Here is a 15,337-nt window from a genome sequence, read left to right on the forward strand (position 1 = left end):
CAGAAGCCAAGTCCAGAGTCAGTGTAGGAAGAGGCTGCCCAAGGCTGTGCATATAAGGAGGTGTCCAAAATTGCATCATTAAATGCATTCCATCTTCCACAGGCCCCAAATCTTTTCTGTCAGTTTCCCGATGAAGTGGAAATCAGGAAGTGAGAATTGTACCACAACTAGTGGAAAAAGAGTATCTTCTCACTCCTAGTCCTGACGGTGGCCTCATTGACCCCTGATGCCAGGACTACGAAGCCAGAGGTCCCAGTCTCCATTCCTTCTTTCAGCCACTCACTCCACGAGCATTTCTTGATGGTCTAGGAGCTGGGAGACAACAATGACACAGTTTCCATCCCAGAAGGGCTGTCTCCCATGGGAACCAGACTGGAAGTCAATGGTTACATTGTAGCCTCTTAAGTGCCCAGCAGAGATATGGGGGTAGCTGCTGCAGCCCCACAATAATGAAATGACAAAAGAATAGCCACTGTCCCTCTGCGAACCCCGGAGCTGGAGCCAGGGGTCTCTGGGCCCTCCAGACCAAGCCAGGCGCTTCTCCTGCCTCCCTCTTCTGTCCTCGCCCTGCAAGCCATTCCCCAGAAAACTTGGTCAGAGGAGGCCCAGAAATAAGAAGGATAAATGTAAATATAAATATAGCACCAGAAAGTTCTTCTTCATGAGCCGGAGAGAGAGAAAGGGAGAGACTAGTCTGGAAAAATTGGTTTGAGGAAAGCCCAGCAAATGCTCCTTTGAAGCTGACTTTTCTCCCAGCTTCCTTAGTCTCCCTCCCGGCCACTAGGACCCCAGTTCTGTGCCCCGCCTCTGGGAGCTTCCACCCAGGAAAGACAGGGGGTCAGAGGGTGGGTGACAAGCCAGCAAGATCAGCTAGAAACAGCTCTTTCTTTTCTGCCAGTGACCGGTCCACACCCAGGGTACATAAATCCTTTCTTTTATTTCTATTATTATTACAGCTTAGGGTCTGGTGCAGGCCATAAACGGATTTAAGAGGCTGCTAGAGCGCAGAATTTAATATAGTTGGCATCATTAAATAGTGGCAGAGCTAACCCACTTGGGAACGTCCGGCCCCTCCCTCTCCAGCCCCTCTTCCCGCCTCCTGCCCCCTCGCTCCCCAGCCCCCAAGTGGTCCCGGCAAAGGTTTCCTGCGGGGCAGCCCTGGCTGAGGGGGAGGGGGGGAGGGAAGTGGAACATAGGCAAGAAGGCCGGGGAGGGTGTCTGCAGCCCGGTAGAGAGGGCATTGGGCAAATGACCAATTAGGGACACTTGGGGAGATGGGACAGAGCATTCTAGATAAGCAGGCTTTTTATCAGCTTATAAAAATACCACTTTCACTTATCTGCTGGCTCCTTCTCCTGGCTCCTGGGAACAGATAGAAGGGTAGACAGAGGGAAGGCCTGCAGGACAGGAGGGATGGGCCAGGGTGGGGGACACTCGGGGCACGGAGACAGGAAGCAGCTCAGGGCTTCGAGGCTCAGGAAGCCAAAGAGATGCTGCAGGGTTTTCTCCCTCCAAACTTATCAATCTTCAGACGTCTGTTCTTATTTTATTGCATGGAGCGGGCAGAGTGCCACAGTCCTGTGTGCTTCATCAATTCCTGATCTATCTTTTGTCTCTGTCTCTACATCCTCGGCTCTGAGTCCATCTGTTGTAATACCTTCATTTGTTTTAGTCAACAAATATTTATCTAGCATTGACTATATGAAAGGGACAGACACCGTGTTGAATAGGAGAGCCATGATCTGTGTTCTCAGCAGCTTGGAGTCTGAGATGGAGACGGATAAGAAACAGGCACATGACAAAAATGATAGGAGGTGGTGGCCATGAGGAGAGCTGGGAGCAGAGGGAATGGCATGTGCAAAGGCCCTGAGGTGGGAACAAAGGTTGGTGCAAATGAGGAATGGAGAAGGAGGTGGATGGAATGTGGAGGCAGAAAGTGGGGCAAGGAAATGTGGTGAGAGGGGCAGGCAGGGCCAGCTTGGCAGAGCCTTAAAGATATGGGAAGGAGATGGGATTTTACCCTAAGACTTTGGGATGCCTTCTGGAGGCTGTGAGCAGGGACGGGACAGGATCTGATGCCTCATTTTTGCTTAGCCGCCAGTAGCTCAGGCATCCTTGGGGGCTGCACTGGGCCAGTGGGTGGAAGGATGGTGCTGGCACCTTCACAGTTGAGAGGGGTTCCAGCAATGTGGGATGGGGGTCCCAATCCCAACTCTCCCCAAACTCCTGGGGAACTTGGGCAATTCCCCTCCCTACCTCTGTGCCTCTGGACCTGTTTCCCATAGGTAAAATTAAAGAGTGGGACTAGTTATTGCTAAGGGCCCACTGGAGTCCCCCGCTCTGGGATGGGTCTGTGTCAAAGCCCCCGGGCCTCTGTGAGGGTTGAGAGGGGGCAAGGGAAGAAGTGGGCTGGGGGTGGAGGGTGGAGCTGAAGACAGGCTTGACCCTTTCCTGCCGCAAAGCTCCACGTGTCCTTCCTCCTCCTGAACTGGTAATTCGCAGCCTGGGTGGGGCTCTCGAATCCGGGGTTCTCTCCGGAGGAACCTCACCATGCTGGCGGTGAATGATTCCTGATGCGCTCACCCAATTTCTTCTGCCAGGCTGGGCAGGGGCAGCCCGCCTGAGTGCACCGTGTGCAGGGCTGCAGGGGAGGAGATGCGAGGGTCCAGGGTGGGCCACGGATGCAGTGACTGAATGCAAATCATGAATGAACAGATGGGAGTGCGGCCGTGCGTGGGAGCGAGTGTGTGCATGCATGCACACGCGGGCTCTGTGTGTGACTCAAGGTGAAGGACCGTAACTGTGTGTGTGGCTTTCTGTGCGTGACTGCTTGTGACTGACTGTATGTGTGACGGAGTTAATGTCCACGTATGTGCAGGTGTGAGCCTGTGGAGGTTGTGTGTGACCATGATTGTGAGTCTGACTCAGTGTGTGCATGTGAGTATGCGACAATGAGTATGAGAGCATGTGGATGTGACTGGAGGTGTGCATTTGTGGGTCTTGCCTGTGTGAGCTTGTGTGAGATTGAGTATGGGAGTGTGTCTGTGCATTTGCATGTGCAATGGAGTAGGTGTGTACGTGAATGTATGACGATGAGTCTGGCAAGTGCTGTGACCCACAAAATCGCTGCCCGGAGATATGTGGTGGGGGACTCTGCCTGACATGAGCGTGTGAGTGACAGATCGCTGCACCTGTACTTGCAGTGGGTGGCTGTGCATGGCTGTGCGTGCTATAAGTGACTTGTCAGTGGCTGGGTCTGGGGCATCATGTGGCTTGAGCCCTTGAGGACAGAGGGCCACGATGCAGCGTTGGGGAGAGGCCAGGACACAGGGCTCAGGCAAGCCAGTTTCCTCCCCGCACCACGGGGCAGAAACGGCCAGGCCAGAAGCTTGCTGCTTTCAGCGAGGGGCTGGTGGGGGGCTGGGCTCAACAGCCCAGGTAAGCGCTGTGCCTAGCCCCCCACCAGCCCCAGAAGGATTTGCTATCACCTGGGCATCTCCAGGGCTGCAGGGAACAGATCCACCCCAGAGGGAACACACCATGGACTTGAGGGACAATGACAAAGGTCGCCTGTGGTGGGGACTTGAGGGCAGCCAGCCTGCAGCACCTGATCCCCTGGAACCAGCTTCCAAGAAGTAAACGTGGTTAGGATTCGGAGTCAACTCCCTGTCCACCCGGGACTGGGGAGGGTGCCGGGAGTGTGTATATGATTGGGGGGGGGGGTGTGCTATGGACCAGTGGGTGGGGTGTGCTTGTGTATTAACTACCCCACCTCCTTAACTCCGCCTGCAGAGGAAGCCACCATGTTCCCCCCACTGTCAAGCTGTGTACCCAGCACCTTGCTTGCACCTCACATCTCCAGCCTGCCGAGGGTGCGAGGGGCTCGCCCTGTGCACTGGGGGGCAGGAAGGGGGTTTCATTTATGACTCTTTCCCCTCCACTCCCAGGCACCTTTCCCCCAGTTCCCAGGAAGTGACTGTGGAATCTGTTTCTAAATATAGACTCTGGTGGCCCGGGCCGCCTGCAGACAGTCCCTGTGGCCTCCTGGCTGAAGGGCAGAACTGCAACTGCCTTCCAGGAGGCCCAGGCCCCAAGGCTTCTGCTTGGAGCTGTTGGTAAAAATAATAACCATAAAAGAGGCCATTAAAAAAGGAGGGTAGCTGGGGCTGGCCCCGTGGCCGAGTGGTTAAGTTCGCGCGCTCCGCTGCAGGCGGCCCAGTGTTTCGTTAGTTCGAATCCTGGGCGCGGACATGGCACTGCTCATCAGACCACGCTGAGGCAGCGTCCCACATGCCACAACTAGAAGAACCCACAGCGAAGAATACACAACTATGTACTGGGGGGCTTTGGGGAGAAAACGGAAAAAATAAAATCTTTAAAAAAAAAAAAAAAAAAAAAAAAAAAAAAAGGAGGGTAGCTGAACGCTGGGTTATGAGCCCACGACACCAGTGATCACGTGATGATGTTTGGGTGGTGGCTGCCCTGCAGGCTACACACACACACACAGGGCATTCTACAATACACAGACCCACGCAAGCTGCACCACACACACTCAGGGCCCACACACCGCAGACCCACCTAAGGAGGCACCCAGAAAAATTACACGCATAGTTTTAAACGCCCTCTCTCAAGGAAGGACACACAACGAAGCACACGCACAAATCGACACAACTGCAGAGGGACACACAAAGTCCCTCTTCGAATGACAGTCATCCAGAGAGACTCAAGGATGATGTCATCCTCAGCCACACAGAAGGAGACGCACAGCCCACCTCTCCAGGCGGGTGGGAGAAGCTGAACTTGGCTACAAGATGGAGATTGGGAAACAGGTGGGGGAACGCAGCGGGTCAAGGCCCTTGCCTGTGCTCAGATCCAGGTGTTCTGGAGCCAGGCACTCACTCCCGGGTCCTGGGAGCTCACCAAGAAGCATCAGGAGCTGGGAAATCAGGCCCTTGGGGGAAGCTGTTGTCGGGGAGGAGCTGGCCCTTCAGAGGTCTGGGAGAAAGCCCAAAACAACCGAGCCTGGGGTCCATCTGCCAGCGTCCTGGGGGGTGGCGTGGGAGGTGCCCGGGGATCCTGGAGTTGTGGCAGCCTCAGAGAGAGCGCATTTTGCATGCAGGTGGGAAGACTCAGTCCCTGGAAGGCTGGGGGGCTGGCAGGTCCCCGAGGAAGCGGGAAAGTTGGAGAGTGGGGACTCCTTCGCCTCCCTTTGGGGAGCTCCTCTCAGGGTTTGGATCTCAGAGTCCCCCACCTTCTAAAGAAGTCCTTCCCTTCCTAACTTGGCCTTCTGGCAGCCAGCGCTGCGCCAGGAGCCGGTGTGGGAGAGGTGTGCGCCAGGGAAAACAGGGGCAGGGAAAAGGGTCTAGAAACAAGAAGGCAAGGGGGGCAGTGCTGGGGGGCCCCGCAGGATGGGCGCCAGGTGCAGATCTCTCTGGATGGCGGGTCTGGAGCCCCTAGGAGGTCTGGGACCTTCCTGAGACCCGCCACTGGGAGCTTGAGGCAGCGGGCCCCGGAAGCGCACTCCGTCTTGAGTGGCGCATAGGCAGGAGAAGGGCCGCGCTTGGCACGCTCTCTGCTCTGCGCCGTGAGAACGGTGTGTCGGAGGAGCACTGGGAACGCACAGCCTCGGTGGCCGCTCCGATTGCTGCGTCCGCCTCTGCCTCCACCTCTGCAGGGCGCCCTGGGCAGGCCGAGCCCACAGCGGCCGCCCATTTCCTGGCGTGGTTCCATGGCCTCTGGGGAAGGGGCTCAGGTTCCCTTTCAGGCTCTATCTGAAGGCCCAAAGCCTAGGGAATGGCAAGGAATGGGGTGTATTTCCGCAGAGTCTGTGTGACTGGGGGCAATTCCTCACCCTCTCTGAGCCTAATTATTGGCTTCAAAAAAAATGGAGCCAGGCACATCTTCTCTCCCCCTTCTACCCCACCCACCCGCTTCCCTCCCTCCAGGGGACAGTGTGTACTGGCTTGAGGCTGTGATGAATAGGGCCAGGGTTTGGGAACAGAACACGGAGGTTTGGAGGGGAGAAGGTCAGCATCTGCCATCCTCCCTCCCATCCTAAGTGCTCAGGAATCTGGGGCTATATGCCCACAGGCCTTTGTCTGGGTCCTTCTGCTTCCCTAGGGGGAGAAGGAAGAAGGGATGCAGGACAGAGACGGCTCTATGTGAGTCTTCACTGAAGGAGCATCTGCCTTCACTTTCAGACCAATGTGCTTTTCGAGTCTTAAAAAGGGTCCTTTGCACTCAATCTGATAGACCCTTCCCACTTGCTTTCCCTTCCCTGGCTCTGTAGAGAAGCCCTGCCTGGTAAAAGAGGAGCTCCTGGCTTCTGGATTCAGACGGCCTGGGTTCAAGTCCCACCAGGGTGCCACGGTGGCCAGAGCCCCAGGAGCCACCTTCTCGTAAAGCTATTTAGAGCTAAATGAGCGAGTGAAACCATTTTACAGCAGCTCCTGGCCTGCTGTAAATGTTAGTTATTATTGCACCTCAAACGCTAGCAGATTTTTGGGCCTCAAATATCCATATTTCTCTCTTTGTGGCTGTATGGACATAAGTAGGACTCCGCTGAAAATATTAATGCAAAATGCTGGGGAGGGAGGAAGACAGGGGCTCCGTGTGCTGCGGGAGCTTCTGCTGCTGTCTGGGAGTCAGCCTGGAAAGGAGTGGGTGGGGGCACCACGAGCCAGCCCAGAGCTTGTGGGCACATTAGATGCCCCACTGAAAGCAGTGGAGGAGCAGCTAAGTTTTATCTTTCCTGACCAGCCCAGAGATGGATGGGGGCTTTGGCAGAGATTGAAACAAGGCGGGAGGACCCTGGGGGGAGGAGTCCTCCCCATCCCATGGCCAAAGGCCTCTGCCAGCACCACCCTGGACCTCCGCTCTCCATGGCCCCTCGATGGCTGCCAAGCCTGGAAGCCGGAGCTGGTCGAAGCCCGGGTTCTTTCCCAGAGCTTGCTGCCTCCAAAATGGAAACGGAAAAATCAGTCTGCATTGCCCACTGTCCACCCCCCAAAAAAGAGGGGCATTCCTCCCCCCAATGCAGGTTCAAAGAAGAAAGCAACGAAACCCCCAAATATTATTTTAATGTTATTTATATTACATCCACAATGGAAAATGTTTTCTCTAAAAGGAAACGTATAATGTATTCTTTCCCTCATAAAGACCTTGCAGACCTTAATGCCACTATTTCTAGTTCCCGACTTCTCTCCTTCCATTTAGAAGTTATTCCAGGCAAGCGAAGGGGTCGCTTGGTTGGATGCGGGGAGCGTCGGGTGCGGATGAGACGGGCAGCAGATGTGGAGAGATTCCGAGACTCCTAGAGTCCCAGGTTCCCGGTGGAGATGCTCGAGGTGCGGGCTTCGATGAAACCATCCTGCCCGCCGCCCGCGCGCGCGTCTCCGAGGTCATCGCTCTGAACTCCAAGTGGGGGCTTTTGCTCAGGACACGACCCTAGCCAGCAGAGATTCTACTAAATCTCGATTTTTCTCCTCCGTTTAAAAAAAAAGGGGGGGTAGTTTTTCAATCCCTTTCGTGTTGAATCTACCTAAGTGGCTCCGGAAAGCCAAGAGCGACGGGCGGAAGCGCCCTGCAGGACACAGAGCTCGCAGAGCAAGTGCGCGATTGTCCTCGGGGCGCCCCATTGTTGAGAGCGTTCGACGGGACTCCGGGGTTGCCATGGAGACCAGGAAACCGAAGGGCCCTTGCGGAAACAATCGCCAGGAACTTCTCCACCGGGGACCTCGGTCCGTTGCACCCCAGGGCGAGCCTCTGTCAGTTTCAGCCCAGTGTTTTCCGGGAGGGATTGTGATGGGGGGCAAGGCATCTGTGGTCCCCGCTTCCGGACCCTTCTATCGAGGCCGCGTCCCCAAAGGCCAGAAACCCAGCAGCAGGAGGCCAGAGGAGACCCGCTGTGGTGCTCACGGCCCGGGCTGAAAGGGAAGAAAAATTAGAGGTCTCGACCAAAGAATCCCGACGGTGACGGATCCTTCCAGTTTGGGGTTTGGCGGCCCTCGTCACCGCTTCCCTTCACCTCCTCAAGGTCATTACTAGAGTTTTCACTTGCAGCTCCAGGAGGGGTGGCCGCCCCCCTTCCTTACATGCGCAGAGCTCCTCCCGAAGCTCCTGTGGCCTCCTCCCAGGCAGGTTTCTCCCAGAAAGAGGAACAAGGGATGTGGGGTTTAGCTGGGCAGATTAAGTGGACTATTCCAGGGTCAGTAGACTAGCTTTTCAGATTCTCTTGACCTGGGTAGGCCCAAGTCTGGAAGACTGGTCAGACCCCAGGAATTCCCAAAATCACTGGCCTGGCTCATTTTGGCCACAGGGTGAATGTTACCTGAATCATTGGGTGGCTGGGAGGTATGAGCTGAGCTTTCTCAAAGTGGGTAACTATTCTCACAATTGCTATCTCCTTTGTTTTCTTTGCCGCTAAGAGTTCAGACTCGGTGGTATAGACAGAGAGGAACCATTGCCCCTTCCCCCTTAAATAAAGCGCCTTATGAAACATCAGATCGAATTCTCTCCAGTGGGGATGCCTGGCTCTGTGAGGCCCGGGCTGGCTGGAAAGAGGCCCGCGGGCAGCCAGGACTGGAGCTGCAGTTTCTTCTCTGGTTTTGACTCCGGCCCTTTGAGCAAGCTTAACACGTGTGGATTTAATTTCCCTTTCTTTCTTGCTTTCTTTTCTTCCCCCACCTCCTTGTGAGGGAACAAGAAAAATAGTCTGCCGTGTCGACAGCGCAACACCCTTCCCTTTGCCAAAGAAAATCAGTCTTTCCCAAGAGCCCCAGAGCGCAGGGGCTCCCAGTTTCCATCGCACCCTCCAGTTGAGGGAGGGGTACCCAGACAGGCCCCCTCCCCCCGCCCATATCCCAGACCTGGAGGTATTAGCTTGAGTCTCTATGTTAACGGATCAGAGCCCTGGAATTCAGTATATTTTCCCCCCACATCTTTTGGGGCTGGGGGACACGCTGATCAGGCAGACACAGTGACTGTACCTGGCCGCCTTTCTACAGACTCTGGGCTGCAGTTACAGGTAGAGTTCTCGTGCTCAGCGCAGCCCACAGGATCGGAGGAGGCTCCGGGTGCTCCCAGCTCAAGACCCCCACCCTTGTTGTCCGCTGGGGACTCCCCAAATTGGAGGCAGCAAGAAAGCCTCCTTTGCGTCTTCTTACCGCCTTCTCTGTTCCAGTGGAGCCCGCAAATCTCCAGCACTGATGTCTCAGCTGGGCTTCTAGAAGGATGTTTCCACTTCTATTTCTCATCTCATTACCCCAACCAAGGGGGAAAAAAAATCTCATCTGCTGAACTTGGGGGAGAGAGGAGGCATATTTCCAAAGCACAGAAAGCAGCATCAACATGAATAATAATAAGTAAAATAAGGAGTAATAATTATTGGTGGACATATTGGGGAATATTGAATATCAAAATAATGACAACAGTTAGTATTCTTCTCAAATCCTTCTGGTCAGAAGGGAGGGGCGGTGGCTAGGAACTAGGAACCCAATAAAACATTGGGAAGGGAGATACTGCAGTCCTGGAAAAAATATAACAGAGCCGGATTTAACTAGGCAGGAGGGAAAGTGACCCCCTGAGAACTTCCCAGCCTCAGGCTGACCCTTGCTTTCGCAAAATGACTTGGCCAAAGTTTAGTTTTGTTACCATCTCTATTGTTATGATGGTTATTAATTTTCCCGGTCCCATCCGAACTTCTGCGTACTTTTCGCCTTCAGCAGAGACCCGAGTCAGGCGGGGACACATGGGAAAAAAATGGAAAGGGAGTGGATTCTTGCGCGAGTTCTCTTTTGAGAGGAAAGAAACATGGTGGTTTTGAAGGCGACTTTCTTAAAAACAGAAGGAAAGAATGAAGAAAAAACATCGACAGCGGTCGGCCCTCGCTTTTGTTTGGGTTTTGATTTTCAGATGGGAACCTCTGCTCTCCGATGCATGGCGGCATTAAAATCAGGGCAGGGATTTGGCAAAATGAGGAAAATACATGTCGGGAGAAAATGGAGCTGGAAGCTGGTCGGGGAAAGCATTAAACCTCCGAAAGAAGGAAAGGAGGTCGCGTGCTGCCGCCTCTGCCTCGAGTTGAGTTGACTGCCCAATGGTTGGGGGAAAGAACGGAGATTCTCAAACCTAGGTCGTTGTTTTCTTCTATCCGCAGCGCGCCCTCCGGAGCGGCTGGGAAAGTGGGTCCGGGAAGCTGAGTTTGCGGAATCCTTTGTGAGCCAGACCAGGGGGGTTGCGGGGCCTGTGCAGGGATGCGAGAAAAGGGAGCCAAATGGAAAGGAACTCGCCCCGCTCGGAGTTTCGCCTTCCCCTTCCAGCCCCAGCGGAGCCCAGGCCTCCGGTTCTGGCCCACCTTGGCCCAGAGGTCAAATAAGAACTCCTCTCAAGGCTTTAGGCGAAGGATTTCGCGTTCGGCTCTTGGCATCTGGGAGCAAACGCTGCACCCAACGGGCCTCACATTGGGGAAAAGATAATTATTAATACCTTGGGAAACGAAAGCCAAGCTTGGGGACGCCCCTGTGGCCTGGCCGAGAGGAGGGACGCGGGTTCTGCTTGCTCGAAGCTGCAGAGTCTGCGGCCCGGGGGACCCTGGCGTCCGCGTCCGGCGCTGGAAACCACTGCCCGCTCTCCCCGCGAGCCTGACCTCAGCTCCTGGGGCCGCTCGGTCGGCTGCGTTCCTGCACTTTTCGCTGCCGCTTCAGCCCCAGACGGACCGGGCCTGGAGCCAGGCCATGCTGCGGAAAGCCCTGGGGGCTGGGGGCGCGTGAAACCCGGCATCGAACCCTGAAGCTGGGGGCGAGTCTGGATTCCGACGTCTGGCTCCCTCGGGGACGCCTTGGCGGGGAACTTACCCTTCCAGAAGGCCCGGCGCTCGCTCGCTCCGTGCTAGGCGGGCCTGGCTCTTCTCTCGGCGCCGCCGGGGGCGTCTACGCAGTACGTTTCGCTACTGAACCTAGCGCATTTCCAGCTGCACGCGGAAGCTCGCGCGCGCAAGCCCCGGGGCTGCTTAGCAATCATGCCCATTGACGAGACCAAAAAACAATAACCCTTATTACAAAACAAAACAGAGCACCTCGTCCCTCTGCAGGCCCCAGCGCTTTAATTTTTCTCCGCAGAAATCGCTCCTCTCCACCCACCCCACCACCCACTCGCACCCCGCCCCCGCCGGGCCACGCGGGGGACCAGTTGCATCCCCGGACCTAGCTTGCGAATGGACTTTTTCTCAGCAAGAAAGATTGCGGACGACTCTCTTCGTCCTAACGTGCTAACGTCGGTCTCTTTTCCCCTCCGTGATAACCCAGTAATTACTTCTACGCAGGTCTGGAAGCGGCCCCGAGTTATCGCGTCCCAAACGTAACCAGCTAGGGAGGTGCCTCGATATTCATTTGCCGAGAGCTCCTCCTTGAAAAGAATTTTTTTTTTTTAAATAATAAGACTGTCTTGCCTGCTGTAAGAGACCTCGTTCCACCCGAAACAACTTGCTTTCTTTCCAATCGTAGGCTGAGGTGGGCTCCCACCTCCTTCGCTGAGTCGCTCCCCCCCCCCCCCCCAGTCGATCTTGGCTCTATTTGTGTCCGATGTTTGCCACCCCATTCCCCAGAGGGCCCTGGGTTTGTTTATTTCTTTATTTATTCCCGTGGCTGAGGCGTCTGGGACCTGTGGCTGCGCAGACCCCGAAGTCATAGGCGAAGACGGAGAGAAATTAACCTCCCGCCGCTGCCCCCAGTCGAGCGTGACAGCGCGCGGGCCGGTTGCGTGACTCGTGACGTCTCCAAGTCCTATAGGTGCAGTGGCTGGTGAGATAGTCGGTATCGCCGGGTTGCCTCTTTATTTTATTGGGGTATGCCTGGTAATAAACAGTAATATTTAATTTGTCGAAGACCACAAACCAACTTCGAGCTGGGAGGTACATACTACTCTTGACTGACGCTGGAAGAAGGCTTGGCCTAAACGGGGTCGCTTTTGGGGGTCCTTTCCAAACTCCTCACCTGAACCCCCCTCCCCAGTGAGGCGCCACTCGTGGCTTCTGCGCTGGAAAGAAGAGGTGGGATTTTCGGAGGTGAGTGTCGCCCTGGAGAGGTATTGGGAGGGGGGCATAGGTTTCTCTTAGCCCTTTGCCTGCCCACAGCCCCCTGGCTTCCTGCCCCAGCCCTGCTGAATCCCCCCTCGCAGCCTGGCTCCTTTTCACCATCTAAATAAGAATGGACTCTCTCGCATTTTGCCTACCAGTGTCACCTGGCCAGAACAGATTCCCCTTCAAGCTTTCAAAATCCTAATTTCACTCAGTGGCCAGCGCTCCACAACCTACACGAATCTGGCTGGGCAATTACTTGGGAGAGTCCGGATTTTTCTCTCTCGGGAGGGGCGTGCAGATTATTTATGGGAATTTATTTTATCCGCAAATCTCTGAGAATTTAGAGGGATTGGAAAAGTCTTTCCGGATTTCCCCTCCTTTTGCCAGAGATTCGGAGAGTCAGCCTCATCCTGAAGCCATGTTTGTTTTCCATCTTTGGCCGAGGTCGCCTGCTTAGCAAGCCCAAAGTCCTCTGAGCTGACATTTTGGAAGGGTGAGGGTGTTTTCACAAATAAATAAACTGCCTTGGCGAAAGGCTGCTTGCAAACAAACCTGGAAGGTGAAGTGAGAACCGTAGCAAATGCTCTGGTCCATTTTCTCCCCGTTTGTCCCACTTTTAGGGTTGGACAATCCACTTTGAAATTTTGCAAGGGTGTGTCAGGCCTGCCCTGGGGTTTTAGTCCGAGGAGCCACAGAGGGTTACACTGGGGTGGCTGCTGATTTTCAGAGCCTTTCTCCTGCCTCCATCCCTCTCCCCAGAGCTTGGCCTGCAGGCCCAAGTCTCTAATCAGAGCCCCAGAAAAGAAGTGGGTGAAGGGGGTACGGGAGACAAGGGTGGGAAACAGAAAGGGAGCCCTCACATTTATTCTAAGCACCAATATTTGGTGCTCCAATCTGGGTCTGCTCAGCCTGACCTACTGACTGTGTTTACGCTTCTATTGACCTCTTCAACTCGACCCTCAAAATAATACATTTCAGAGGGGGGAGGGCAGGGAGAGGAGAGTGGAGATGAAAACCCCAGCCAGCCCCCAATGACTGTTTGATTATTTTAATAAAACTGGGCACTGCCTTGTGTACACCTCCAGCCAGGGAGGTCTGGTGGCTCTGGGTGGGGGGGCAACGGCGATTTCTTGGCATCTTTGATCTCGGCCCCCATCCCAACGCACCTTCACCCTGCCTTCACCCCGGAGTCACTGAGAGTCGGGGTGATGAGTGGGGAGGGGGAGAGATGTCAGGGCGGCTAGCGGCGGCCGGCTGGGCCAGGCGGGGTCAGGCAGCTCTCGTCCTGAGGTCAGCGTTGGAGAGAATGCGGACGAGGCTGCAGAGGAGGCGCGCGGCGGGTGTGTGCACGCGTCCTGCGATCAGACTCCGTCCTCTGCGCAGCCCGCGTCACCGAGATTACTTCCCGGGCAGAAGCCGACCGGGTTTGCGATGATTTGTGCAGGATTTTTTGCAGCCACCGAGCCGCGCTTAGAGAAGCAGAGATGGATGGAGGTTGGGAAGGGAGTGGAGAGGAGGGGGTGATCTCCAGGTCTGGATTTGAGAGTCGTGTTGTGATTTGAGTGTTCGGGAAATCTCATGGAAAAAGTGGTTGGGGGAGGGAGTGGGAAGGGAGAGGGAGGGAGGAGGGAGGGAGAGAGAGGCAGAGGCAGACAGCGTGCAGTGGGATCTAGTTGGATAGGCAATTTCAGTACTTTGTAAGCATCAAGGCAGCCCAACGTCACTGAGCTCAGCTTGTATTTCTGAGAGAGAGAGAGGGCAGGAGAAAGAGAGAGAGAGTCTTACCTCCGATTCCGGGACTTTAACCCTGAAAGCCGCGCTCAGAAAGGACTTGGACCATTCCCACGGCTGCCTCTGGTCTCTCAACTTTCCCTCCCTGGGGGTGCAAGGAGGGAGCAGGGCACTGAGATTATACTATTGAGGGTGCCCCCCCGAGGCTACTCTCTTGCGTTCTTTGGAGCCCTTCTGGCGCCTGACAACTTGGAAGTCTGTAGGGAGGGCGAGAGCAAGGCGGAGGAGGTGTGTGTTGGAGGTGGGCAGTCGCTGCCGAGCCTGCAGCGGTGGGCGCTCCTTTGTAGGCAGCAGTAGCCGCTAGTCTGGGCAAGCAGTCCCCCCGCGTAAACCCCGGAGCCACGATGCCCGCGCCCCCGCCTCGCCGCCGGCTTCCTTACTAGGAGCAAGAAGGGATGCGGTGAATGCACCGGCGTCACCGAGCGAGGTAACCGTCTCCGCAGCTGGCACGGGAGGCTCCGGAGGGAGCCTGCCGGCCGCGTCGGCTCCGGGAGACGCGAATGGCGGGACTCCAGCCTTGGCCTTGGATTCTGCAGAGCCCGGCTGGCAGAGAGATTTTGCGCGGCCCGGAGCTCCCGGGCGCGTGGATCCAGCCGGGGAGGCGGCCGCGGCTCGGGGAGCGGCGTTGAGGTTTGCAGGACGCGCGGCCTGGTTCTGTCAAACCGCATCTTGTTCGCCCCTGCCAGCCCGGAGCTCCCCGGGACCCTGGCGAGGGCGCGGGGTGGGATTGTCCCCGCGGCCGGCGGTGAATGGGAGCACACGTGGGGGACGCCGGCCCTGCTTTCTTTTGTTGTGAGCAGGCTGCGGGGCTCCCGTCCCCGCTACCCCAAAACCCCAAGGGCGTGGTGAGGCAAGCTGCTGGGGAGTCGGGCCTCAGAAGCTGTCCTTCTCCTTGGCCTCATTCCTGCGTCTCCGGGATGCAGCCTTTTGCTTAATTAAGCGGCTGCTAAGATCCTGGGGGCCGTCCTTGCACCCCCTTCCCAGTCTTCCCGGGTTTGGAGGGAGGAAGTCCCTACTTGGGATCATAGAGAGACTGGAAGGAGATCAGAGAGGGGGGAGGCTCGTCCGGGTTTGAACCGTTCTGCAGCTGTTATTTTGTGCGTTCCAACCTCGTACGCCTGCAAACCCGGGCCATTTTCCGCGTTGCGTCGGACCTAGGCGGCCGAGGCAACGCCGGAAGCCCAGGATTTATCTGGGACCCATTTTGTTCTCGCCAAGCCCGAGCTTGGGCCTGCAGTTCCCGGGAGCCAGGCCCGGCCGAAGCTCAGAGAAGCTTCCTTCGGCCTGGCTGCTCCACACAATGCCCGACCCGGGCTAGAGAGCCAGGAAAGCGAGGAGAATGCGCACCCCCGGCCGGCGACACCTCGCTGGCCACCGGCGCCCACAGCGCGCCTCCCTCCGCGCCTCCCTGCGAACTGCTGCGCTGCCGCTTTGCTTTCCTGCCGGGCGGTCTGTTTGGCTCCTTTTTAT

The 15,337-nt window shown here is 56.2% G+C and overlaps 1 protein-coding gene and 1 long non-coding RNA gene across 17 annotated transcripts in view; one reads left to right on the plus strand and one right to left on the minus strand.

Moving 5' to 3' along the window:
* Window positions 1–15,337, plus strand: part of TBX5 (T-box transcription factor 5) — a 102,659-nt gene that overhangs the window by 25,257 nt on the left and 62,065 nt on the right. For 4 of the 14 annotated variants that reach the window (XM_023647107.2, XM_070275443.1, XM_023647104.2 and 1 more), the window contains exon 1: window positions 13,107–13,570. The exons of 2 other annotated variants lie outside the window; for them this stretch is intronic. In XM_023647107.2, coding sequence (XP_023502875.1) covers window positions 13,561–13,570 — 10 coding nt within the window. In that variant the 5' untranslated portion in view covers window positions 13,107–13,560. Of the gene's footprint in view, window positions 1–11,451; window positions 12,062–13,106; window positions 13,571–13,692; window positions 15,317–15,337 lie in introns of those variants that run through there. 8 more of the 14 variants (XM_070275440.1, XM_070275436.1, XM_070275438.1 and 5 more) reach the window with 8 other exon arrangements.
* LOC102148750 (uncharacterized) lies at window positions 7,063–11,310 on the minus strand. 3 transcript variants are annotated; one of them, XR_011441367.1, is made up of 6 exons: window positions 11,202–11,310; window positions 10,854–11,004; window positions 10,486–10,755; window positions 10,129–10,243; window positions 9,165–9,298; window positions 7,063–7,925 (listed from the first exon to the last, which is right to left on the minus strand). It is a non-coding gene; the product is annotated as an uncharacterized lncRNA (long non-coding RNA). The 3 variants fall into 3 exon arrangements; XR_011441366.1 differs by lacking the exons at window positions 10,486–10,755; window positions 11,202–11,310 and having other exon boundaries at window positions 10,854–10,992; XR_290715.4 differs by lacking the exons at window positions 10,129–10,243; window positions 10,486–10,755; window positions 10,854–11,004; window positions 11,202–11,310 and having other exon boundaries at window positions 9,165–9,744.

Source organism: Equus caballus, chromosome 8, assembly GCF_041296265.1.
Source record: "Equus caballus isolate H_3958 breed thoroughbred chromosome 8, TB-T2T, whole genome shotgun sequence".
Taxonomy (NCBI): Eukaryota; Metazoa; Chordata; class Mammalia; order Perissodactyla; family Equidae; genus Equus; species Equus caballus.